A 24,840-nucleotide genomic window follows, 5' to 3' on the forward strand; every position below is an offset into this window, starting at 1 on the left:
AAGAACCTAATACAATCACCGGCTACTGCTACCCCCGTGCCCACTGTTAGGAGATTAGTATTTTGATCCGTTTGTTTCCAAGACGTTTTTAACCCCCAAGGACTGTTGGTGGAATGACCCCCAAAGCTGAATGCTTCAGAGCTCTAGTCTGGGCCTGCAGCTCCGGAAGCTCGGACTGCGGAGCAGCTGCACTGATGCAGAGAGGCTGCTCCTTCCTGCGAAGATCCACTGACCCGCTGTCCCGCCCATCTCAGCCTGAGGTATATTCAGTGAAGGCAGGTAGCTGGGCTTCTCAGCGCAGAGAAGCAGTTTAAGAGCAGAAAGGTAGAGGAAATCTAGAAAAGAAACGTCTCCATACAGATGTGTCCCATGGTGTGAAGGGAGAGGGCACAGGACCCACAGGCATTCGCTTATCCAGCGATTTCAGTCACTGTGGTGACCAACTTCTGCCCGTTCCACAGGGTCTTGAACTGCTCGGGGACTGGGAACTCGTTCTGGAAAAAAAAGAGGCAATCTGTTGATGAGGCTGGAGAGAGGACTCAGTAGTTAAGAGCACTTGCTTGTAACTTGCACTACGAGGCAGCTCAGAACCATCTATGACTCCAGTTCCAAGTGATCCATCCCATCTTCTGACCTTAGGCACCAGGCAAACATGGAGTGACACAAGCTTAGCCAAACCAGCCCTGCAGCTCTACACGGCTCGCCGTTTAGTGATCTGTGGTCCCGAACAGACTTAGACAGTTCTAGACACCCTGATGGGGGATGGCAGCACTCGCACTCTTAGTGAGCTAAGAAAGGCAGGAACAACCCACCCCTTGGAGTCACCTTCACAGGACTTCCTGGCTTCTGTGTGTATTGTTGGAATTTACCTACTACCAAATGTCCATCAAATAGTTTTCTCTAATTAGAGAAGTTGGTCCTATTTCAACTGTCTGAGATAGGGTAGGAGGATTTTGAGTTTGAGGCCAGCCTGCATTATGTGCTAAGACCCTGTAGGGAATATAGGTATATACCAACAGGCCCAGCTTATTTCTTCTGTTTTTAATGTCATATTCCTCAGGGATGTAACTTGTTGGTAGAATGCTTGCCTAGTATGCACAAAGCCTGGGTTTAATCTCCAACAGCCAAGAAACAGCCCTGTGATGGCTGTATCTGAGCACTTGGGAGGCAGAGGCAGGAGGATCACCAATGATCTCCTTGCAACCCTGGAATAAAAGGAAGAAAGGAAGGATGAAAACAGAAAGAGGAGGGAAGGAAAGAAGGGAAAGGGAAGGAAGGAAACTTACGAAATCCCCGCCTTCTGTAGGAATGAGGACATTCATCTCAGAAGATTTGGCACTGACTATCTCACAGTCCAGGGAGTTCTTGCTCAGGTAAACATGGCAGCCATCTGTTTTGTTAATGGAAATGGTTGGCACTTTTCCCATCACCTGTAGAAGAAAACCAAGACAACTGAGTGTGAGAAGACTAAGCTCTGGAGGGAGTAGTCCCAGTTTTAAGTGGTTACACTCCTTCACAAAAGCCCCCCAGTGCACAACAGATATTCGAAACGGGGCTGGGCTGGGCTGGGCCGGGCCAGGTCCTAGACAGAGCTCCCTTAAAGAGCCAGCTTCTGCCACATCCAAGGCAGCTCGCCTTACAGCCCTCTGGAGAATCAGATTCCTGCCCAAGGAACATCTGCGAGTCTGCTGTGTCCCTCAATTAATTCTTCAGGGGCCAAAAGGAGGAGCCAAGACATCAGGTTACCTGCACTTTGACATCCCTGCTGTTGATTACCTCCACAATGCCCACCACATCATCAAACACCAGGCCGAGCTTCTTACAGTTATCTAGAAGCGAGGAAGCAGGTCAACAATGTAACTGCAACAGTGTAAGAGTTTACAGAGAGGCAGGGAGTGCCTCTGGCTGTGGGTGGGAATCTGCCTAGGGCAGCAAGGACGACTGACTCACCTACTGTAATGGAGTTAATTTTGCCCTTGATTTGCAATGTTGTGTTGACACACTTGTATATGTAAGCCACCTGCTTCAGTTCAGTGTCATCAATCACCAGGTTGGGAACATTCTCCTGGTTTTCCTGATGAAGACACACCCAGGATTCTTACCACACAGCACATTATCAGCACAAGCAATGCCTCTCCCCAAACCTTGGTTCTGCCACCATAAGCCAGAGCCCTGCACTCCTCAGCTAAATTCTGCTTAAAGCTTTCTTCCTATTCCCTCCTCCCAGGAGACCCAGTTCTTTTAACTCACCACTCTCCACTTCTTGCCTTCCAGTTCGAGCAGAGCTGGCTCCTTCTTTGTGGCTGGCTTGGGGGAGGGGTTAGTTTGGGGTTTAGGTGCAGAAAATGGCTTGGGACCACTTCGCACTGGACCACTCTGAGCTTTCAGGGCAGGGTTCTTGTGAGTCTTCATGTCATCAGATACATGTTTCAGGGCTGTAAGAACACAGCAGCTACCTTAGTCCTGTCCTTCATGCCAGAGCTTTGGGCTGAGGCAATAAACAAGGTTGCCATCACTAGTCCTTAGCAAAAACTTCAAAGCAGGAACTGAAGTCTTGAGAAACCATCTTGTAAGCAGTTTTGGAGAAGCGCGTTTATGGTTTTTCTAGGTTATATGGGGCTTTTTGTTGTTGTTTTTTTAAGTTTGTGTGTTGAAGGTGAGGAAGGAGCAAGGGCGTGTAAATGCACAAAACAGATCTAGAAGTCTGCTTATTAAATATATGCACACAGAATATGTATGTATGTCAACAAGAAGGGGAAAGTACGGCACAGTGAAGAAAATTTAGTGGGGGAAAAATACTAACCCTCCTAATGAAATGTCGGCATTTGAAATGTTCCTGCTTTTTGTTAGTATGTATTAATTACACACAATAATGTAGCTCACTGTGATTTCTCAGACATGTACAAAAAATGTTCTGATCATATTCACCCCCGTTACCTTCTCTCGTCTCCCTCAACTCCTACTGGCCTCTTCCTGTCCTTTCTGTTTCATGTCTTTGTGTGTGACACAGTGGAGCATGGGTAGGAGGTTACTTATTGGATGTCTTCTGCCATCTAGTCCCTATTCATGCTGTTTTATTTGGTTAAGCCATACAGATTGTTAACAAATTTGATCTGGTAAATTAATATTCAATTAACAAAATTTTTTTCATGTTTTTTAACTCAAAGTATGAGTGCCAATTTTAGCTCTATCGCTGCTTGAGGCTGTAATATAATTGTTTTGGAGGTAGAAGCTGGTGGGAGGATGGTGAAACCCACCTTCTTACGCGGGGCTGGGTCTACGTATCTCCAGAGCTGCTCCGAGAGCTAGCAGTTACACTTGCCATTATTATCTTAACCATTACATGGTCCCTTGGCATGGAAAGGTGTAGCTCATGGCTGCACTGTATGCTCTCAAGAGGATACACCACAGGTAACAGCCAGGTCCCATAATGCTGGGTATGCTCCTGATTATGCCACTACTGGTTACTATAAATATATTTTTATGAATACATTCTTGATCTTTTTTGTTTGTTTGTTTGTTTTGTTTTTCAAGACAGGGTTTCTCTGTGTTAGCCTTAGCTGTCCTGGACTCGCTTTGTAGATCAGGCTGGCCTCGAACTCACAGTGATCCACCTGCCTCTGCCTCCCGAGTGCTGGGATATAAGTACATTCTTAGTCAAGGGTTATACAATTAAGAATTCCAACAGTGCCGGGTGGTGGTAGCTGCAGCAGCAGTGGCACATGCATTTAATCCCAGCACTCAGGGAGGTAGAGGTAGGCAGATCTTCTGTGAGTTCAAGGCTAGCATGGTCTACAAAGCAAGTCCAGGACAGCCTACAAAGCAAGTCCAGGACAGCCAAGGCTACATAGAGAAATTCTATCTCAAAAAAACAAGAAAAGAAATTCCACCAGCTAGGTATAGAAGCGTCCACTTCCTCTGTAACAATAGGTCCTCCTTATGCAAATTTCCCATGTGACAAGTACACATCCAACACAAGGACTACAGAGTCCATGTGGTACTGTGGCACAGGCTCTGGGAAAACTGCCAGCACTGTTAGCTAGCTAAGAAGGTGCCTGAACATGCTACTTAATGACTTCCACTGTCATTATCCACGTTCAAGTTCTACTTCTTAAAAATTATACATTTAGTTACACACCGACTGTAGGGAAGGAGAGGGTGAGTCAGCAGACAACTTGCAGGCATCGCATCTCTCCTTCTACCAAGTGGGTCTCGGGTCAAACTGAAAGCATCCATCAGGCTTGGTGGTAAGCGCCTTTACCCTTTAGTAAAGCTTATTACTGTGGGCGTGAGGCTCCTGCTGCAGTATGCACGTGGAGACCAGGACAGCTCTACAGCATCAGCGCTCTCTTCATTTTTACGGCTTCCAGGGAATGAACTCAGAGATGACCACGTTTGCGCTGCAAGCACCTCTTTACCTACTGCACCATCCCAGTAGCCCTTCAAGCAGCACTTCATTCAAGTCTGACATCACTTGGGGTAACGTGAAGGCAAGTGACACCCCAAATGAATGTTCCCACATGCAAGCCAGTGTTCTGGGTTAGACCAGATACTGTGTCTAGTGGATGAAGTCTAATCCAAACAATTTGCTGTAGCAACTGCTCATGCCAAAATGCTCACCGTGTGTGATGCTCTCCCCCTGATTGATCTGTGCAAACAGTGCGGAGCGGGAGGCAGAGTCGTCAGAGCCAGAACCAGTAGGGATCGGGGGAGGAGGTGGGCCCGGTGGGGGAGGAGGTGGGCCTGATCCAGCAGAGGGTCCAGATGGTAATCCACTCAGGTCTTTTGCCACAGGCCCCTAAACACAAAGTACAGGAATTCAGTGATCTGCTCCTTATCCTCTCTATTTTTCTTTATTTGCTGCGGTCTGTGCATTTATTGTTAACACTTAGCTTGTCAATTTATAACAGGGGTCTGTCTTTGTATTTTTTTAACTTTAATTTACTTCAACTCGCTTTTTTATTTTATGTGTATGCTAGCATGCATGTCTATGTACCACATGTGTGTCTGGCGCTTAAGAAGGACAGAAGAGGGTATTGAAATTACAGACATTTGTGAGCTGCCCTGTGGGCACAGGGAATCGAAACCAGGTCCTCGTAACAGATCAGCCAGAGCTCTTAACTGCCGGACCATCTCTCCAGCATTCCTTTTCTGGCCTTGGTGGCTGTAAGTCTGAGAAGCCACTAGATCCTATGCTGAGAGAGGAAGGGGAAAGAAGAAAAGGAGGACTCACTCACCGTCTTGCTCCAAGCCAGGCCAGTGGTATGGAACTCCTTGATGTACGCCTGCAGCTCTGTCCATATACTCAAGTAAGCTCTGACCCAGTCCACGTGCTTCTTATCCCTGAAACAATTAAAAATAAACTTCAGAGTATGGTAGCAACTCCAGAACTTCTCCTGCCCATGGACTCTCATCCTCCTGTTGTGGGATTTCTTAGGCTCTGCTCAGTGGCAGCTTCCCTATCCTCAATAATACTCGTTTAATTAGTTCATCTTATGTGTATGGGTGTTTTGCCTGTAAGTATATCTGTATGCCACATGCTTGCCTGATGTCCAAGGATGCCTGGATAGGGCGTCAGATCCCCTGACTGGAGTTAGTGCTGGGAATCAAAGCAGGGTCCTACTCAAGAGCAGCCAGTGCTCATAACTGCTTAGCTATCTCTTTAGTTTCTCATCAATGTTTAAAACAAAACAAACAAACAAACAAACAAAAAATGGTTTAGCGATTAATAAGGTGGTGCACACCTTATTAATCCCAGCACTTGGGAGGTAAAGGAGGTGCATCTCTGAGTTCAATGTCAGCCTAGTCTACAAAGCCAGGACAGCCAAGGATTGGGAGGGGTGGGGGAGACCTTGTCTCAAAAAAAAAAAAAAAAAAAAAAAAGAACCAAAACCAAAACCTTATCCTTTTACCCTAATTAGACCAAAGTCCAGGAGAGCTGGGACGCTGGGTTACGTGTCTATCTTTGACAGCAGTGTTTATCAACGTTTTTGTTAGGACTAGATTTTTTCCCCCCAAAATATACCACAGGCAGAACCTAGTAGCAAAGTGGTTAAAATAGACATTTTTGCAGGAAGCCACAGTGGACCAAGATTACTCAAGCATTGCCATCAAACTGAGGGCCTGTATGAGCTCTCCCAACTAAAGAGGAAAAAATAAACCTGGCGGTACTGGCACACGCCTTTAATCCCAGCACTCAGGAGACAGAACCATGCGGATCTCTACGAGTTCAAAGATAGCATGGTCTACAGATCGAGTTCCAGGGCAGCCAGGGCTACACACAGAGAAACACTGTCTCAAAAACCAAAGAAAACCAAAAAGGAAATAACCAGAAATTCTTATAGAAGATACACTGCACTGGGTTTGGACACCCCTTCTCTTTCTAAATGGGAAGGCGCTGATTACTTAGCCCAAGCAAGCATGAGCTTTGGGTTCCGATTTTTTGATCCTCCCTTCAAAGCCAGGTTTCCTAACCATGTCCGTTCTCAGGGCCTATGACAGAGTAAACTCCGAACAGGTCTGTGGAATTCCAGGCAGCTAGAAAGATTCTAAGAAGTGTGTGGTGCTGTGGGACACAGGTCATACAACTGAAGGCTTATTTCTTCCACAGCTAGTCAACAAATGTCTGCTGCCTGATGGTGTCTGGAGAGTTACAGAGCTAAGTATTACAGAGTATAACTGTGGTCGCTTCAGCTCAAAGTAGGCAATGAAGAAGTCACTTAGGACTAGCATGGTTGTACGTCAGAACACAATAGCACCCTTACCTAACACCAGTGTTGGCTAAGCAGCCCGCTGTCACTTTCCCTGACTACATTACTCTACTTAAAAAGTCCTACTGACCCCTGTGCCCTAGTGCCACTGAGACGCAGCAACAGAATAACAAAAGTTAATACAAACAAGCAACTTAAAGGCCTGGAGAGATGGCTCAGTGGTTGTGAGCAGTGGCTGCTCTTCCGGAGGACCCAGAGTCAATTCCTAGCACCCCTGTGTTGTCTCTCAAGATCCGTAACTCCAGTTCTAGGGGATCCAAAGCTCTCTTCTGACCTCTGACGGAACCAGGCACACATACGATGCACAGATTTATTTACAAGCAAAAACCATACATACATATAATAATAATAGTAATTAAAAAGAAAAGAAAGCAATTTAAAATGCATTAATCATGTTAACAGCATAAGGTAAGGAAGGGTAAGGACTAGGAAACTAAAAAGCAGAAAAAGAAATGGAAGCAGAAACATGTCCTGCTTGCACATGCAGTTCTAGGATCTACCAGGCTTTCCATCCAACAGCTGTGAAGTAAAAGGACCAACAAACAAGGCACTCAGCAAGTAACCAGATGCTTCTGTCCTGTCCCAGCTGGGGAAAGGCTAGACTCACACATCTCTGTATTCCTTGAGGACTCGGTTTGTGTAAAACATGGCAGCATCATTCATCTCTTTCACAAAGGGGCCAGGTTTTGCTGCCTGTGAAAGAAAAAGCAGTCAGTAACTGAGAGCCTCTGCAGCCCTATGTCCTTGCCCTGTTTAGACCTTCCCTTCCCCCTTACCAGAGCCACCCAGCCCAGGGCCTGGATGCTTTCACTGATAGCTGACAGATGATTGAAAAACTTGCTGCCTCGGTTCTTCTCCCGGAAGGTTATAACTTCTTGGATCTGCTCCGAGATAGGTGCCAACAATTCAGAAAGCTTATTCTAGGAGAGATGGGAAACAACTGCGGTTAGTATTTCTATTAAAGCAACATATGCTCATCAACTCTTGACTCTGAAAGCAAGCTTTCCCCTCCTCAGTTTTTAGAGACAATATTCTATGTAGCCTAGAATCCAGGATACTCCTGCCTCAGCCCACCACCCCACCCCACCCCCAGTGCTGAAACTCTAACCATGGGAGAACTTGTTAAGTCTACAATGAGCACAGAAGGTAAACTTTGTGTCCATGCTACCTTAAATCATATGGCTAAGAACTGCTCACATCCTTCCTCTACATAAAGTTTCAGCTTCTCAGAAGAGATTCCGAGTTCAGGACCTATATTCTATACCAGAAAAGCCCCACCATTCAGGCCACTTGTCTCTTTTCTGACCCACTAATAGAAGATGCCAGCTTATTTTTGTTCCTTATGTCCTCTTTTCCACCCATGCAAATGCTGCAGGAGCAGCTTTTCCAGCCCAGCTGCCACGGCCTCTATATCACGTGTTGATATGACCAATCTGACGTGCCCACAGGAAACTACAAGCTATCCCCAGGCCCATGTATGAGTCCTCTCCTTTCCTCTGTTTTTCTGTGAGACAGGGTCTTATGCAGTCCAGGCTGGTCTTTAGGTAGCAGAGGATGACTTTAAACTCCTCCTGATTTTCTGTCTCCACTTCCCAAATGGTAGGATTAAAGGTATACTGCCAAGCCTGGTATAAATATGCTTTTCTTTTTCTGTTAGTTTTTCAAAGGCCAGGGCTTTGTCTGAGTTCTCCTTTGTCCTCAATGCACCCTGAGACACACAGCAGCTGCTGAATAGAGATCTGGTGATAAAAATGCAGTCCGAGATGCTGCCATTCAAAGCCACTTAGCAAAATGGAGGAGCTTTGTGTTCCCATTTTTTGATCCTCCCTTCAAAGGCAGGTTTCCTAACCATGTCCGTACTCAGGGCCTCAGTCTGACGAGAAGTGTGAAAACTACTCTAAAGGGCCTGTCAGTGAATATCTGTTCCCATAAACTTCATTCTGATACACGGGGGTCAGATGAGGTCAGCTTGCAGCCTGTACTTCTGCTAACCTTAGTCTAAAACATGACAATGTGTTGGCTGCTTTATTAATTTGGGAAAGTATGAGCTTGGAAGAAAGACTTAAGTAAAACACTATTGTCACTCAAGACAGATATTTAAATTATTTTCACATATTTAGCATGATTAAGATCAAGGGTTTTATTTCTGCCTTAGCAAGAAGACTTGTTTTAGCATTTTCTGTGACTAGGAGAGCCTAAGACAAGTTAAGAATCTTTTCCTCTGAGAAAACTGATTTTTCTAGCTTTTTTGTTTGTTTGTTTGGTTGGGTTTTTTGTTTTGTTTTTTAGGGTTTTGTTTTGTTTTGTTTCTTTTTTGTTTTTTTGTTTTGTTTTGAGGCAGGGTTTCTCTGGGTAGCCCTGGCTGGTCTGGACCCACTCTGTAGACCAGGCTGGCCTCAAACCCACCTGCCTCTGCCTGCCCAAGTGGTGGAATTACAGATGTGCGCCACCTTGCCAGGCTCATTTCTATAACTTAACTTTCCACATCACATAGCACAAAATGTTGATGTAAGAATTAAAGAGAGACTCCTCCATCAGTAATGGACGAAGGGGGTCCCAGTTCCCCGCTGTAGCTCTGCCACTCATCATAAAGCACTAGAGCTGCCTTTGTTTACTAACGGAAGCAGCAAGGTCCCAGGGGCAACTAAAGTAATGGACAAAATGACAAAAAACAAAAAGTCAACAGGGACCAGCAACTATCCAAGGCACACGCCCCCGGGGCCCTGAGGCTGCCTTATGTCTCTACATTACTGTAGCTGCTGTGACAGCCTCTTGCAAATTTGTTTGCCCTGAGCATCACACCAGACAAAACCATCCAGTAATGAACTTACACCGGCTGGCTGCTGGCACTGAGAGGCTGTAACGAGGAGAGCTCGCTCCAACTTCAGGCCTGTGTGCACCATCTCCGCCTGCAGAAGGAAACAACCCACTGTCCATGACACATGACACATAAGCAGACCCTGAAACTGACCCTGGTAGTATCCAAGCCCTCCATGTTGTCTGCCCCATGCATTCCAGAGCCCAGGGACTGATACCAGAATCACATTACTATTGTTCCTGTTGGAACTGTCAAGGACAAATAAAGAACTGAAATGACCATAATCACGAGTCGTCTTAAGTGAAGGCAGGTCAGTGAGCTCACAGGGAAGTACTTTGAGATCTGCTTGTTTGGGGTGGTAGGAATAGAACCCAGGGCTCTGTGAATGCTAAGCACTCTACCACTGTGCTAAGAATACATCCCGGTCCCACGTAACTTTGTTTAAATTTAGGTTTATTTTTATTCACGTGTCTCTGTATGCATATACCTCATTGTGTGCAGATCCCAATGTAAGCCAGGAGAAGGTGTCAGAGGCCCTGAACTGGAGCATTAAATGGCTGTGAACCACCTGGTGTGAGCGCTGAGAAGAAAGCTCGGTCATCTGCAAGAGCTGCATCTCTCCAGCTCCTTTTATTTTTTGAAGTTCTGAGACTGGGTTTTACTTTATAGCCTACCTAAGTTGACCTTAAAATTGTGGCATCCTCCTACCTTGCTCTCCCAAGACTAGGATGACAGGCAGGAGCTACCACAGGCAGCTGGATTTGCACTTTCAAAGATTAAAAATGACACGATGTTTTAATTTTTTTCCCAAAGGAGCTGGAGAGGGCTCAGCAGTTAAGAGCACCAGCTGTTCTTCCAAGGGCTCCAGAGTTGTTTCCCAGCATCCACCGTGGCTCACACCCTCTAACTCTGCTTCCAGGGGATCGAATGCCCTCTTCTGGCTTCTGTGGGCACCATGCACACACTGTATACAGACATGCATACAGGCAAAACACCCGGGCATATAAAATGTTTTTAAAAATTAATTCTTTTTCAAATGTTATAGAACTGTCTGAAGGAAAAAAACACACCACTTCCCCACCACTAAAGCCCCAACACTGCTCCACAGAGCTTAGACCTCTCATACACTGCCAACGGCGTGTGTACACGGGGCTCGGGGTCAGTTAGAAAGATGCTAAATATGGTTACTGCTTATAAATGATCATCCAGTGCACCAGCAGAAAGGTGCTGGGTCCAAAAGTGATGCAAAGAGTGTACGTGTGTGTGGCATGCAGGTGGTGGTGACAATGTAGGAGGCAGTTCATGAAGGGACGTGGGAGGACAGGCATCTGTCACTGCCTACTTCATGTCTCACAGGGGACCAAGTGCGAAAGTTACCCATATTAGCACAAGTAATAACCATCAGGCATGGTTTTACAGGTGCTAGGGTCATGATGATGATTCCTTTGAATAAGCCACCCTCCGCTTGGTCACACAACACTAAGGTAAGTCTGCTAGCACGTTCTCCACCACAAAGGTGAACACCTTTGTATTTTATGAGCAAACAAGCTTTCTCATAAAAGAAACACATAGAATAGGTAGTAAAAACAAAAGGCATAGAAAAATAAAACCATTTCTGTGCCTAGACAGATGAAGGCAGAAGAAAAGCAGTCAGGGAGGTCCTAGAGGGTTCCTAAGCTGAGAAAAAAAAAAAAAAAAAGTGAAGAAAGCCATCAGTCCTTACATAGGAAGGAAATCAAAGCCCCCCCCCCCCTCCTTACATGTTTCTGCACGTCTCCCCCAATCTCCTTACTCATCTTCAAGTACTCTGCCACGGGATTGGCAAGCAGTGAGTCAAATGCTTGCACATACGGAACTGCTCCTGGAGAAGGCAGACACACACAACAGGAAGAATCAATCATACACCAGAAAGATTTTTTTAAAAATGTGAGTGATGTGGGCTGGCACTTATGTGGTCATCACAGGACAACTTCAGATGTCAGTCCTTCCTGTCCTTCTACTGGACACAGCATCCCTGCCTGTTCATCACTGCACACACCTGGCTACTAGCCCACGAGCTCCCAGGGGGTCTTCTGTCTCTGCCTCCCATCTCGACACAGGAGCACTGAGACCACAGACACATGCTACTGTGCTCAGTGTCAAGTGGGTTCTATAGATCTGGACTCAGGTCCTCTGGCTTGGATGGCAAGCACTTAATCTGCTGAGCCATCTCCCCAGACAGGAGACATTTCTTGAAAGTAGAAAACTAGAGCAGGAGCCTGCCTCTAACACCAGCACTAGCTACTTCTGTGGCATCCTTACTCTCTGAGCGTAATGCTTGTCATCTATAAAGTGAAAATAAACATGAGGGTCCTCCAAGATCCCTTTCATCCTTACTAGTCTATGTGTTGGCTAGTATATCGGCAAAATGGCTAATTGGCCAAATCATTTAGAGAGAAGAGTCTTTAATCTCTTGTCATTTGACAGAATGACTAGTCACTCTGCTAAAGGACAGGACACATCACATAGGCAGGAAGTTCTTCTGTTAAAATTAGTTAACCACAGGCCTCCCTGTGCCAATCACTTCCTTCCTATCTGTTCACAGGAGATAAACTACCTACATTAAGTCTGGGAGGTGGGCTCCAAAGGAGAAAGTTCACCAGGACAGAAAAACTGATGCAGGGACAGCACAAAGCACCCCGCTGGGTCCGGCTTACCTTTTGAAGGACTGTCTCCAAACCCACAGTGCATGTCAGAGGTATGTGACACTGCCTCCAGGCGGCCCACTGCCCTTTCCAATCTTTCTACAAGATTTTGCATGTCAGCCATAATGATCCACCTGCTGAAACAGATCAAATATCATGTGCCATTTTAATATTATACCTCCATGGGGTGAGGAGGATGCCAATTCTGCGGAACAGGATAATTTAGTAATAAAATACAGTGGAAAAGTCAGCTAGAGAATTTGCAAAACAACACAGACGTCATTAAGTAAGAAAACTACTCAGGAAAAGGTGTTCACTAATGCAAATCTTACTCAAATACTTGAGTATTTAGTATATACTAACAAATATTTGTGCACGAATTTAGATTTACAAAGTAGGTGATACATATTTTCTCAGGTTAAACCTCCCTACAACTAATTAGGATGATTGCTATACTCCTTTGGGGGCATGAGAGGTTGAGCCCAGGTTTTCATCAATGCTAGGCAAGCACTCTACAACTGAGTTACACCCTCAACCAATTACTATATGCTTAAAGATATAAATTTAATTTTTAGTAACATTCACTGACTTGTGTCTAGTCATACACTAGTCACTACAGAAGCCAACATTCAAATCTCCTAGCTCTATGTTTAATGCGGTTTCCACCCCACCCCCAACTTCCTGCTGTCTGCAGTGGGATGTCACATACCAGGATAAATACCATCCTTACTAACTTTTAACTTAAGGTGGGGAAAGGGTACTTAACATAGACACTAATGACCACCAAACAAACAGGGAAAGGGTTGAAGATGACGGAAGCTGCAGGTGGGGTGGCATGGGGTTTCAGGGAAGGGCTGAATGCTGGGAGATCAGATAAGGGTATCATAAAGCTGCCATCTGAGCCAGGCTCAAAAGAGAATGGGTGGGGTCTGGACACGCAGCCAGGAAGGAGACCACAGACTGGAAAGCTTGTTAGAGACTTTTCAGAGTACCTTACCTAAGCCAGCCTTGCTTACTGTCTAAGATGCTAAAGAGAGTAAGCTCCAAGAGAGAAGAGTGAGCTGATTTGGTAATTCGACTCTCCCTCTACTCCTCTTTCTAGATCACTCACTACCCAGCAGGTTAGGTTTAAGGTGTGCAGTACTTATCTATGAACCTATACATGTTATGAAACCACAGAGGGCCAAGGGTTCTTCTGACAGCTGCTTGGACTACACACCCAAGCATGAAACATTACCCATTCGCCCCTGTACAAGGTAACTGTGATTGTAGAGTCTCAGTTAAAACTTTGACTTATATTCTAATTCATCAAAACACTAGGTAAGTCAAATAACTGAGGCTGACTGTACTCAGTGACTCGCACAACAATTAGGTCCTTCCCCAAAATGACAGATAGCACAGATTGCTACCACACTGGCCTCCCTGTGCAGGAGATAAGCAGCTCTCCAGACAACACAATCCCTGTTCATTCTTCTCTGTGTGCAAGTGCTATCTCTCTGGACCCAGTCACTCGTTACCGAATGTTATTTAAGAGTGTCAGTGAGAAAAAAATAAGTGTGAGAAATCAAACCAACTTCTCCATTTCCTGAACTGAAGAAGCGGCAGAAATCTCTAAGTCTATTCCTACCCAAAGTGGAACAGACCTGGGACAGCAGACACCTGTTCTCCCTTACGTTAGCAAAACCAGCAACAATACCCATTCTGCTCCCCTGTTCTATTCTGGGTACTGGCCAGGGCAGACTCACATATATCCACACTGTAAATCTAGGGGAGTAAACTATATCCCAAAGCTACTATCATACAGAGCACTCAGTTCTGCTAATACAACATGCTCTGTCACACACAATGGCAGCCAGTGAGGCGAGTGCTAATACAGAAAATACAATAATGGGAAATACAACACAAACAGTGTAGGACTATATATGCTACCACAGCTATGAAAACTAATTTCTTTTAAGATTTATTTTTTTATTTTACATGAATGGGTTTTTGCTTACAAGTATGTCTGTGCCTTGTATATAGAGATGGCCCACAGAGGCCAGAAGAGGGGGTCAGATCTCCTAGAACTAAAGTTACAGATAACTATGAGCTGCCACATGGGTGGATAAATTGAACACACGTCCTCAGGAAGTGCATTAACCACTGAGACATCTTTCAGCCCTAAACACTAATTTTTAAAGTTTAATAACAGTTTTAGGAGCTAGATAGATGGAATAGTGGTAAAAAGAAAAATATATACTCCTCTTTCAGAGGACCTGAGTTCTGTTCCTAGGACCCACTTCAGACAGCTCACAACCACCTGTAATTCCAACCCCAGGGGATCTAATGACTTCTCCTGGCCTCTGTGGACACCTTACTCACATGCAGATACTCACACAACTACACATAATTAAAAAATAAATCTTCCTTTAACTCTCAAGTTGCTGAAGATGACGCTGAACTCCACATCCTCCTGCCTCTACCTCCCACATGACAGAATTACAGGTATGAACTACCTTCCTGGAAAACGCTGCCATTTATAGCTACTCTCCTCCTACCACTAACTAAATATAGACCAGTAACCAGGGCTTTGGGTTCTTTTTGTTTTGTCTTGTGGGAATAGAGTGAGATTTGATAGGTTATGGGAAAGAATGTCCAAATGCAAAGGGACTGGAAGACAAACCAAGGCACACCTCTGTCCTCCCAAGTGCTCAGATTACAAGTGTGAGCCACCACTTCCGGCAAGACAGGCCTCTTCTTAGCCTACCCAACTCTGCTCAGGGTGGTCATGTCCACCTCTCCCTAGCCGTCACCTGCCCTTACTATAGAAACACAACCAACCCACTTGCAAACACCTGTTAAGCCCTCAGAGCAGCATACTCAAGTCAAAACGTGGGATTGGGATTCAGAATCTTAGATCCAGCTTCCATTTAGACATGGAAATCTGGCACCTCAAACTGAAACGTCTTTCCCAGCACTCCTCCCACAAGCCCTCTGCGCACTGTCTCAGTGGTCCAGCACTGCTGGCCGTCACACAGCTGCCCAAGCTAATAACCTGGGAACTGTCAGCCATCGAACAGTGAACAAGAGAAGTCTTTCTGGTGTTATGCTTTGTAGAGCCAGGGTCTCACGTAGTACAGGATTGCCTCAACCTCCTGTTACTCCTGTCTGCACCTCCCAAATGCTGCATGAAACACTGTCTTAAATAAACACATCTACAGGCTGAATTTTGCATATCTCAAGAACAGATTTCCTTGCCTTCATCCTAACTTGAAAAGCAAATCACTAAGGTTTTTCCTTGCTTCCTGCCATTACTTCCTAGCTAGTCTCCCCTAAATTCAGTAACATGGCCCGTCTTCATCCATCTCAAATGCAAATGTAATTAGGATGTATTTTTTAACATTTTGTGTAGGTGTGTGTGGAATAGGGCGGCAGGGAGCTATTTTTCTGGTGATGATTCCCTCCTTCCAGCGTGTTTTGAGGCAGGGGCTCTCAGCGTTCCTTGCCGCTGCACTGTGTATATGATCGCTGGCTGCTTCTCTTGTCTCTGCCCCGCATCTTGCTGTAAGAATGCTTGGGTTACAGATGCATGGCCCAGAACCCATCTGGGTTGCTTGTTTTTGTTTGTTTTTCCCCAACATGAGTCCCAGGAATCAAAGTTGGTTTTGTGCAACATGAGCTTTTGCTTACTGAAGTACTGCCCTGGCCCATAAAACTACCGTATTTGTATTCAGTACCTTTCAGTATTCCCCATAGCATTCAGGGTAAAGTCCAAATAAGCCTTTCCATATTCTGGCCCTGCATTATCTCCTGTCCTCCCCTGCACCTAGCTCAACCACACTTCTACAACCAACTTACTTACATTTCCATAATAGGCGTGTCTTCTCTCACTTATTAAGCTATCTACTCTGGCTGCTTGCACTTTGCCCCATCTCAGAAACTCTTACTGTCCTTTAGGTCTCGGGTAAGACATTACCTACGTAAAAAGCATGTCCGCTTATGCGCTTCCACGATACTGTACACTTACCTCTACCACCACACAGAGCTTAAAAGCACTTCTTACGCAGGGCATGGTGGCGCACGCCTTTAATCCCAGCACTTGGGAGGCAGAGACAGGCAGATCACTGGAGTTCAAGGCCAGCCTGGTCTACAAAGCCAGTCCAGGACAGCCAAGGCTACACAGAGAAACCCTGTCTCAAAAATACCAAACCAAAAAAATAAAAAAGAAAAGAAAAAAATTTTTAAAAAGAAAGAAAGAAAAGAAATTTAATAGAGGCCAACAGGGTATGGTAGTGCACGCCTTTGATCCCAGCACTTGAGAGGCAGAGGCAGGTGAATCTGAGTTCAAGGCCAGCCTGGTCTACAGAGGAAATTCCAGGACAGCCAGGGCTACACAGAGAAACTCAACAACAACAACAACAATAAAACAAAACAAAAAACTTTAAAGTGGTACAAATAGACTACGTTAAAACATTTAGACTGCATAGGGATGGCGTGGAGTATGGAAACAAGGCTGTGTGAGCAAGCTGGGTCAGATACCCCGGGAAGCCTGGCAGTGTCTGGCTTGATACGATGATGAACATGAAAAAGGAGTAATGCTGAAAGAAAGCAAAGTATTTACAAGTACTAGCTGATAAACAGTAGGATTCGAATGAAAGGGAAAACATCAGGGTCTGTAAGGTTACTCACCTACCTAGCTACTGAGATTAAATGAAGGCTACTACAAAAGACTTTTGTTGTTGCTGAGACAAGGTCTTACTCTGTAGCATTGGCTGACATGGAATTCCCTGTGTAGACAGGCTGGCCTCAAACTTACAAAGATCCACCGGCCTCTGCCTGGAGTGCTGCGATTAAACACATGCCACTATGCCCCACCCATCACAAATGATATTTAAAACAAAAAACAAAAGAGCCTACAAACAATCCCCTTTGAGGAGCTAGCACCTGAATTAAGTGCTGGGATATTGTTTTTAAAAGGACAAAATAGTTTCCCTGCCCAAAAGGGGAGAGGCAAAGCTACCTTCCACAGAATCAGCTTCTTGGGATTAAAAGTAACTGTGAAAATCACCTTACACAAACTCCATTTGATCCCAGAATAGTCCCTTCAACATTGTTAGCAATTAGCTGGGCAGCCTCTGATCAAGCCAGCAGGGATGGAGGACCTAGAATTCTGAGACAGCCCACTCTATTCAGACAGCTCCAAGGACTCCTTATATGGAGGCAAATCTGCCTCCCTGGAACTTCCACCTACTCTCTCAGCTCTGCACTTGGAGGGCACACATACCAAGTGTGAACTAGACACAAGTGTAACTGTGTGGTCCTGACTGAAAGCACAGCTGCATTCGGAGAGGGGAGAGACACAGCTCTAGAGTTCCAAGTATGAGGGAGGGCCTTATGAGAATGATGGCAGGAAGGCAGTGTAGCAGATTCTAGCAGGTTCTAGTTAGAGCAAGAAGATGATGTCCGTTTTAGATGTACGGAGCCTGAAGAGAAGATAAAGCCTCTAAATGAAAGTGCCCAGTAAGAACTTAGGAAGAGAGCCTGGGAGAGGACCAAGACTGAAGATGGTGTTTACAAGTCACTGGCAAGAAAAGCTTTATGACATCATCATGCAGAGTAGAAGGAAACTATGAGCTTGATTCTCCAGCAACTTCTTTTGCGGTCTATAACCAAGAAAAACTAGAACTGGCTGGAGATCCTTGTCAAAGTTGCTTCTTTTTCATCATTCTGTATTTTTCTGTACATGCTACACAAATACTCTGCCACTGAGCTACAGTCAGCAAGCCCTCAATCTCTTCATTCCAACAACTTCCTGTTATTCATTAACTCAGGCTGAGGGCAATGGGCTGGGTTACTCCTGCAGTTCTGGTCACAACTCAAGAAGCCAGTAGTGTGAATTGGTTTGCACTTTGTCCCATGGGAGTTCTAAGTCATCAACTCATATAAAATGGAAATGAAGCTGGCCTGTGATCCCAGCACTCAGGAAGGCAGAGGCAGGTGGATCTCTGTGAATTGGAAGCCAGCCCCGTCTACAAATCTCTGGAAGAGCAAAGGCTATATAGAGAAACCCATTGGGGGGGCGGGGGGCGCGGGCAGGGGAAGGAAATGAAAGTAACTGTCCAAGTCAGCCTATATTCTTAATAACACAGCTGACCTTAAAATGTTTCTCTTGGCTAGCTGTGATGGCACAGGACTCAGGAGGCAGAGCCAGGTAGATCTCTGAGTTTGAGTCTAGCCTGGTCTACCGAAGTTCCAGGGTAGCTAGAGCTTCACAAAGAAACTCTGGAAGGGGGAGGAGTGTTTCTTGGACTTTTCTTTGTAAGGCTGTTGAGATTTTATCCTAGGAAGTAAACTAGCACGATGTAGAGACAGTGGTACGTGAATATGTTCGCTGCAGTGTTCCGTATCTATCTACCCATCGATAGCAAATGTACCTTGGGCTCCTAATTATGGAGAACAGTTAAAAGGACTGAGAAACAAACAAACAAAAAAACCTGAATATAAGATTTATAATAGCTAGCACATTACAAAGTTTTCAACAAATTCCTCTTTTTTTCTAAACTTTGACATAGGAGAATAATGTTTTACAATGAAAGAGGAAAGCCATTTTTAATCCCAGAACCCAGAAAGCAGAGGCAGGCTGATATCCGAGTTTGAGGCCAGCTGGTCTACACAGCTGTTTCACAAAGGGGCTAGGGGATGAAGGAGAACACTCTCTCCTGGGTTATCTCTTTCAACCTACCACAAAGCTATGAATTAGTTAGTGCTGTCCCTAAAAGTATAGACCTTCTTAGCAGCAGGCGCTAGGCATGCTAACAGGAGACACCTCCATGTAGGCTGCAGCTCTGGTTGGGTTTATGTCAACTTGACACAAGCTAGAGTTATCAGAGAAAAGAGAGCCTCAATTGAGAAAATGCCTTTATAAGATCCTGCTGTTAAGGTGTTTTCTTCATTAGGGACCACTGGGGGAAAGCCCAGCCCATTGTGGGTAGGGCTATCCCTGGGCTGCTGGTCCTGAGTTCTGTAAAAAATCAGGCTGAGCAAGGCATGAGAAGCCAGCCAGTAAGCAGCACCCCTCCGTGGCCTCGGCATCAGCTCCTGCCCTGTTCCTGTTCTGACTTCCTTCAGCGATGAACAGTGCTGCAGAAGCGTAAGCCAAATAAACCCTTTCCTCCCCAACTTGTCTTTTGGTATCAGTATTTCGTTGCAGCAATAGAAACCCCAAGACAGCTGGCTTAACCCAGAAACCAAAGAATCCACTCTACAGAGTAAAGATGTCATCTAAACCTAACCCAAATCAGGAGCCTCTGTTCTTCCCTAAGATTTTGGTTTCACTGATGAAAGCAATGACATTTAGTGCCCAAGTCACTGCCACCTAAGGATTCGATTAGCAGAGAAAAGAAAGGCCTATCTTCCAGAGGGAAGGGATCCAACCCCGTATCAGTGCTTGTCTCCTATTCCGTCCTTCCCCATCCTCTAGCTGCGGCTCCAGGAGTGTTAGGTGAACCGGTGATATCACCTACAAGCTGAAGTCAGACTTGGGAACTAGCTGACTCAGTGGCCTGGGGCTAACAGGCAGCTCTGTGTGACTATGACACTCTCTCCCTTACACTGAAAAGAGCGTCAGAACACTCAGCAGACCCTTGTTAGTTTTCTGAGTTTATGCTGTGTAATGAACGACTGCATTGTTGGTTTCTGCCTTGATGGTTCCTTTAACAGAACAGCCTTTCCAACTCTACCATAAAGATATTTTCAAAGATGAAATCCATCTTTAGCCATGATTCAGCTACAACTAGAGATATGAAAAGATCTGTGATTCTACATCTATAATTAACTTAAATATAGGAACTGTAATGGCCTCTGGAGGGGAAAAAAAAAAAGACCTAAAAACACTCTCCCCAAAAAAGAACCTCAAACAAAAATAGCAAGGCTGCTTATTCCTCCCATTAAACATTTCAACTATTTTCCAGCCCAAATGGAAAAGTTTGGCACATCTCTGGTAATAGAAGGCAAACAAAGCTGCACTGTAGCGGAGGAATATTTTCAGAACTTTGACTTTCTTTTTAAATTGGATTTATATAATGGTGTATCAAGAAGAAAGTTTCATGGTGAAAGCTGAAGTTATATTAACTTATAGGCAGAGCAACTACAAGCCTATCAGCTCTTTCATCCTTTTCCATTAAACCCAGCAAGCTAAGTTCTGGCAAGACAGACACGAACAAACAGGAGTGTACATATCCATAATATTGGGGAAGAGGCAAATCTGCTAAGCTGCCAGGTAACTAACACGAACTTTGCTGCTAGTGCCTGCCAATCACTGGCCTTTCTCTACGAGAAGAGTGCAGCTCAGGGTGCTGGACAGTGAGCTCAGCAGTTAGAGCAGAAGCCCCACATCAGGCCAGCACCACCGTTTATAACTCCTGTTCCTCCTTCTAGCCTTTGTGCTAACCAGCATGAATGTGGTGCACATATATATACACGCTTGGACACGCATACACATAAAACAAAAAAATAAATGTTAAAAAAAATAATAAACAGGGATGCTAGAAAGGTGGCAAGTTCGTCAAAGACAACCAGGGACGTCCTTGAAAGCACACAGCGTCCAGGTGCCTCGGAGCGTGCTGTTTAGAAGGTGCCACACACTGTGCTAAGGGCAGCTATAAAGCCTCCTTGGAGATGTGAGATGAGGAAATAAGACCCTGGAGAACCATGTTTTTTATTGCACTTATTGTGTGTGGAGGTGCACATGCTACAGTGCATGGGTAGAGATCAGAGGACAACTTGCAGGAGTCAGTTCTCTCCTTCCACCATGTGAGATAGAACTGTCCCACTAGGGATAGAACTCAGGTGGCCGTGCTTAGCAGCCGGGGCCGTTACATTAGGAGCCATCTCGCCAGCTCACCTATGAAGTTCATCATCATCATCATTATTATTATTATTATTATTACTTGCTAGCACTATTGGGGAAGAGGCCAAGGATGCTGCCAAGCATCTTACAGTAGAGCCCTAATGTCAACTGTGCCAAAGCTGGGGGAAGGAAAAAAAAAAAAAAAAGCCTGGTCTGATATAAAAAGCATAAAGGGAGAACAAATGACTCACATAAAATGCTAATCTAAATTAGAAAGTCAAGTCTGAAAATTAATTTAAGTAAGTGTCTGAATGGGGCTGTGCTACAGCTCATTGGTAGACAAGCAAGCACAGGGCCCCGGGTCTAATAGGGAACATTTCCAAAACAAAACAAAATACAACCCAGCACAATGGACAGGTAATTGGGAAGAACTGGTAAGTTGGAAAAGGAATTTAGACTTGATTCTTTGGGATTATGAAGTCTGTAAGAATAATGCAAATAATGGACAATGGGGTGAAAAAGTGATTTGTCTTAAAGAACTTTAAAGGATTCACTATGGCTGGGCGTGGTGGCTCACATCTTTAACCCCAGCACTTGGGAGGCAGAGGCAGAGGGATCTCTGTGAGTTTGAGGCCAGCCTGGTCTACAAAGAAAGCTCAGGACAGCAAGAGCTCTGTTACACAGAGAAACCGTGTTTCACAAAAAAGAAAAGAAAGAAAGAAAAGAAAAAGCAAATCTCTATGGTACAGAAGCTGGAGGGTTAGGTACACCAGACAGGTTCATGCTAGATAAGCTGATGATTATATTTAAAGGAATAATCACGACCATTCGTAAGATACAGTTTATGGTCCTCAGATTTTAAATCTCTCCATTCAATCTGAAACCAAAGGGCTTTACTTCTGGTAATACTTTGTATTTGCTTTGTTAAACAAAATGAAACTTGTTTTTATTGTTTCACAGAATATCGGTATGAAGAAATCATCCCTTTAAAGGCTCAGTCTCTGGTTAAAAAAAAAAAAAAAAAAAAAGAAACTAACTCAACAAGAACAACAAAAAATGCATGCACTACCAAGAACATGGATGAAGAGACACCCCCACTCAGCCCCCTCAAGATGGCAACACTCCACAAACTTCCTCCTCAAAGGCAGATGCATCCAGGGAGTCTACAGGACTTCCATTAGGTCTGCAGGGTTACATTACGCTTTAAAGTACTTTTATTGGTACCATTTTTATTAAACTTCTCTGAGTCACTAATTATGCTCAGTTGACCTACAAAGTATTTCTGAAAAGTAGGAAGTATCTACAGAAAGTTCTGCATGCTGGGCTACAGCAACCCGATTAGCAAACTGACAGCTACAAATAACATCCAAACTCATTCAGTTAAGACATCAAAAGGCCCTAACAACTGGCACACCAATACTACCACCCCACCCCAGTTTCTGCCAAACTCCAGGCTTGAGTACTTCTCTGTGCAGTGCAGACCAAACCCTCTTCTGCCACATCTTTGCCTTTACAGTTTGCTCTGGCTAGACCGCCACGTTAGACATCTGTGCCTAGGTAGACTACAAATGCCTGGAAAGCACCAGATTTTATTTTTCTTTGTCACTTCACAATTTTACCTCTTCCCAATGAGCCTTTTATGGTCCTTATCTGAGTGGTACCGCCCAGTATGGCCAGCACACCAGCAAATTCTAGACTACACCTACTTCTTCACTCCTGTAAACAAGCCTCCAGTTCCTCAGAGTCCTGCTGTGACGCCTGCCCCAGGCTGGCCTTCAACTCTTGATTCTCCTGTCTCAAACTCCAGGTGCTAACGTTACAGACCTGCCCTACCACATATGGCCAAGCGTACAGTCTAATGCTGCTCAGACACAAGCCCTCCCGGCCTTTTCCACTTCCCGTCTAGTTTAAGCCACCACATAGCAACAGCTTTTAAATATTGGCCTACTCCTGTCTCTTCCCATTCTGCCAAGTGGGAAAACCCTTCAAAGTATTCCCATAGCTTCCAGGTTAAAATCCAAATTCTTTAGCATGCTTCCAAGGGCCTCTATATTTGACTCCACCACCTCTGGTTTTCTCCACTTCTCCAAGTAACTGCAACTAGGCTAGCTAGCCACTGTTTCACATACCTAGGTCTCTGTGCCCTCCCATCTATAGTGCTCTGCCTAGAAAGCCACTCTCTAGGTTCATTTTATGCCTAAGGATATCTTGAAGCACTAAGTCTCCCTTTTCTGCGTAGAAGTGTGGCTCAGGTATTTCCCCGCTATGTTCTCAGGAGCTCTGTGCTCTCGCAGGGAACAAACTCAGCCATCTTTGATTTGGTGGCCCCCTCCCATATTGTAAACCCCGCTAGAACAAGCCTATCCCCTGCCACAAGGACCAAGTGTCTCATCTAACATTTTTCACACAGTAAGGTCCAGTAAGTCCTTGGCAAATGATGAATTCAAGAGAAAGCAGTACAAAGAGCTACAGCTAACAGTTCTGATACTAACCTCTAGCTAAAATATTCTCGGCCCCCTCTAGATCTTTCAAAATGTTTCTGACTCCCTGGCTACATCCTTCCACGGCACCCTCACCACATTTATAAATACTTCTTAACCATCTTTGCACTGCTAACTCCGTGGGGGGGGGGGGGCAAGGACTAGACTTTTCAAAGTTGTATTCGATGAATTTTACATACTGCCGACACAGAATAAACACGGCTACACGCACTCGGCAACTTGGCCAGACTCAACCTGAATCATCTGACTTCAGATCCAGAAGTGGACAGCACCTCCCATAAAGTTGGCTTGGCTTCCTAGTTAACAGTAGCAGTCTAAGAGTAAAGGGAGCTCTCTGAAAGTAAGAGAAGGGCTTACTAGCCTATTTTAAACTCAACAGGCATTCCGATTTTTAAAAAAAAAAAAAAATTTTTTTTTAAGTTCCACACAGCAGGTAGCCTGCCCAGATCGAAAGACTACTTCAAATGAACGTGGTAAGGATCCGGGACTGAAAACCTTGCTCTAAAACCAGACTCTTCCTCTTCTCCGAGATCAATTTACCCATCCGTGCAATGGGGACGAGACCTGGCCAGAACGAAATTCTAAGGTCTCACAGGTTCCTTTCACTTAGTTGGGGTGTCTTTAGGAATCAGGCCTCCGCGGAGGCTGATAGACAGAGCTGCGAAATCGAGGGGAAAACGGCTTCCCCAGAACCTTCCGGCTCAATCTGGTACCCCGGCCCCACCTTAAGAGACCGCACCCAGGAGCCGAGGATGGCCGAAGGGCCACAACCCCAGCCCCTTCAGCTGGGCTCCCTAAACGAGTAAAGGCTAACAAGGCCATTACCAACGCCAGGACCCGGTGGACCCCAAAGACCACCCCAATCCTTAACCAACCACCATCCCTCACCTTAAGAGTTCCGCCTCACCTCCGGACTGCGATCAGCCGTTCCCTACTTCCGGCAAGAACCGCCCAGCGGTCTCCGCGCGACCCACTTCCGGGCCCTCACTGGGCGCGGCACCTTCACCGGAAATGAGCCACCGGCTGAAACGCTAGCCCCGGAGAGAGGAAGAAGTTTGGCCGCCCGGCTCGTGGCTCCGCCCTTATTCCCCGCCACCGGAGAGCGATTCCGGCTTAGGAGCGCTTGGGAAAGGGCTCCGCCCCCAAGGCGGGGCGACTCGGAGAAGGGGCGTGTCCACCGTTGGTCACGCCTCGAGACCTAGACCAATGAGAGGCTGGAGTCCTTGCTCAAGCCCCGCCT

The 24,840-nt window shown here is 45.4% G+C and overlaps 1 protein-coding gene across 2 annotated transcripts; it reads right to left on the bottom strand.

Moving 5' to 3' along the window:
• Positions 1–74: 74 nt before the first annotated feature.
• Cap1 (cyclase associated actin cytoskeleton regulatory protein 1) lies at positions 75–24,506 on the bottom strand. Of its 2 annotated transcripts, none has more exons than XM_051171359.1 (13): positions 24,489–24,506; positions 12,285–12,406; positions 11,349–11,449; positions 9,602–9,679; positions 7,547–7,690; positions 7,378–7,463; positions 5,238–5,343; positions 4,621–4,798; positions 2,251–2,435; positions 1,951–2,074; positions 1,747–1,829; positions 1,287–1,430; positions 75–494 (listed from the first exon to the last, which is right to left on the bottom strand). In XM_051171359.1, the coding sequence occupies exons 2-13, from the start codon at positions 12,394–12,396 to the stop codon at positions 411–413; spliced, it is 1,425 nt and encodes a 474-aa protein (XP_051027316.1). In that variant the 5' UTR covers positions 12,397–12,406; positions 24,489–24,506; the 3' UTR covers positions 75–410. The 2 variants fall into 2 exon arrangements, with proteins under 2 accessions (XP_051027316.1, XP_051027315.1); XM_051171358.1 differs by having other exon boundaries at positions 12,285–12,409; positions 24,489–24,503.
• Between the last annotated feature and the right edge of the window lie 334 nt (positions 24,507–24,840).

The sequence above is a fragment of the Acomys russatus genome, chromosome 29 (genome assembly GCF_903995435.1).
Source record: "Acomys russatus chromosome 29, mAcoRus1.1, whole genome shotgun sequence".
NCBI lineage: Eukaryota > Metazoa > Chordata > Mammalia > Rodentia > Muridae > Acomys > Acomys russatus.

Coding starts and splice junctions, on each gene's coding strand:
- Cap1 (XM_051171359.1), bottom strand. CDS start 12,396: ATGGCTGACATGCAAAATCTTGTAGAAAGATTGGAAAGGGCAGTGGGC. Junction 4,799..5,237: donor GCCTGGCTTGGAGCAAGACG/GTGAGTGAGTCC, acceptor CTTTGTGTTTAG/GGGCCTGTGGCAAAAGACCT. Junction 495..1,286: donor CTACAGAAGGCGGGGATTTC/GTAAGTTTCCTT, acceptor TTTTTTTTCCAG/AACGAGTTCCCAGTCCCCGA.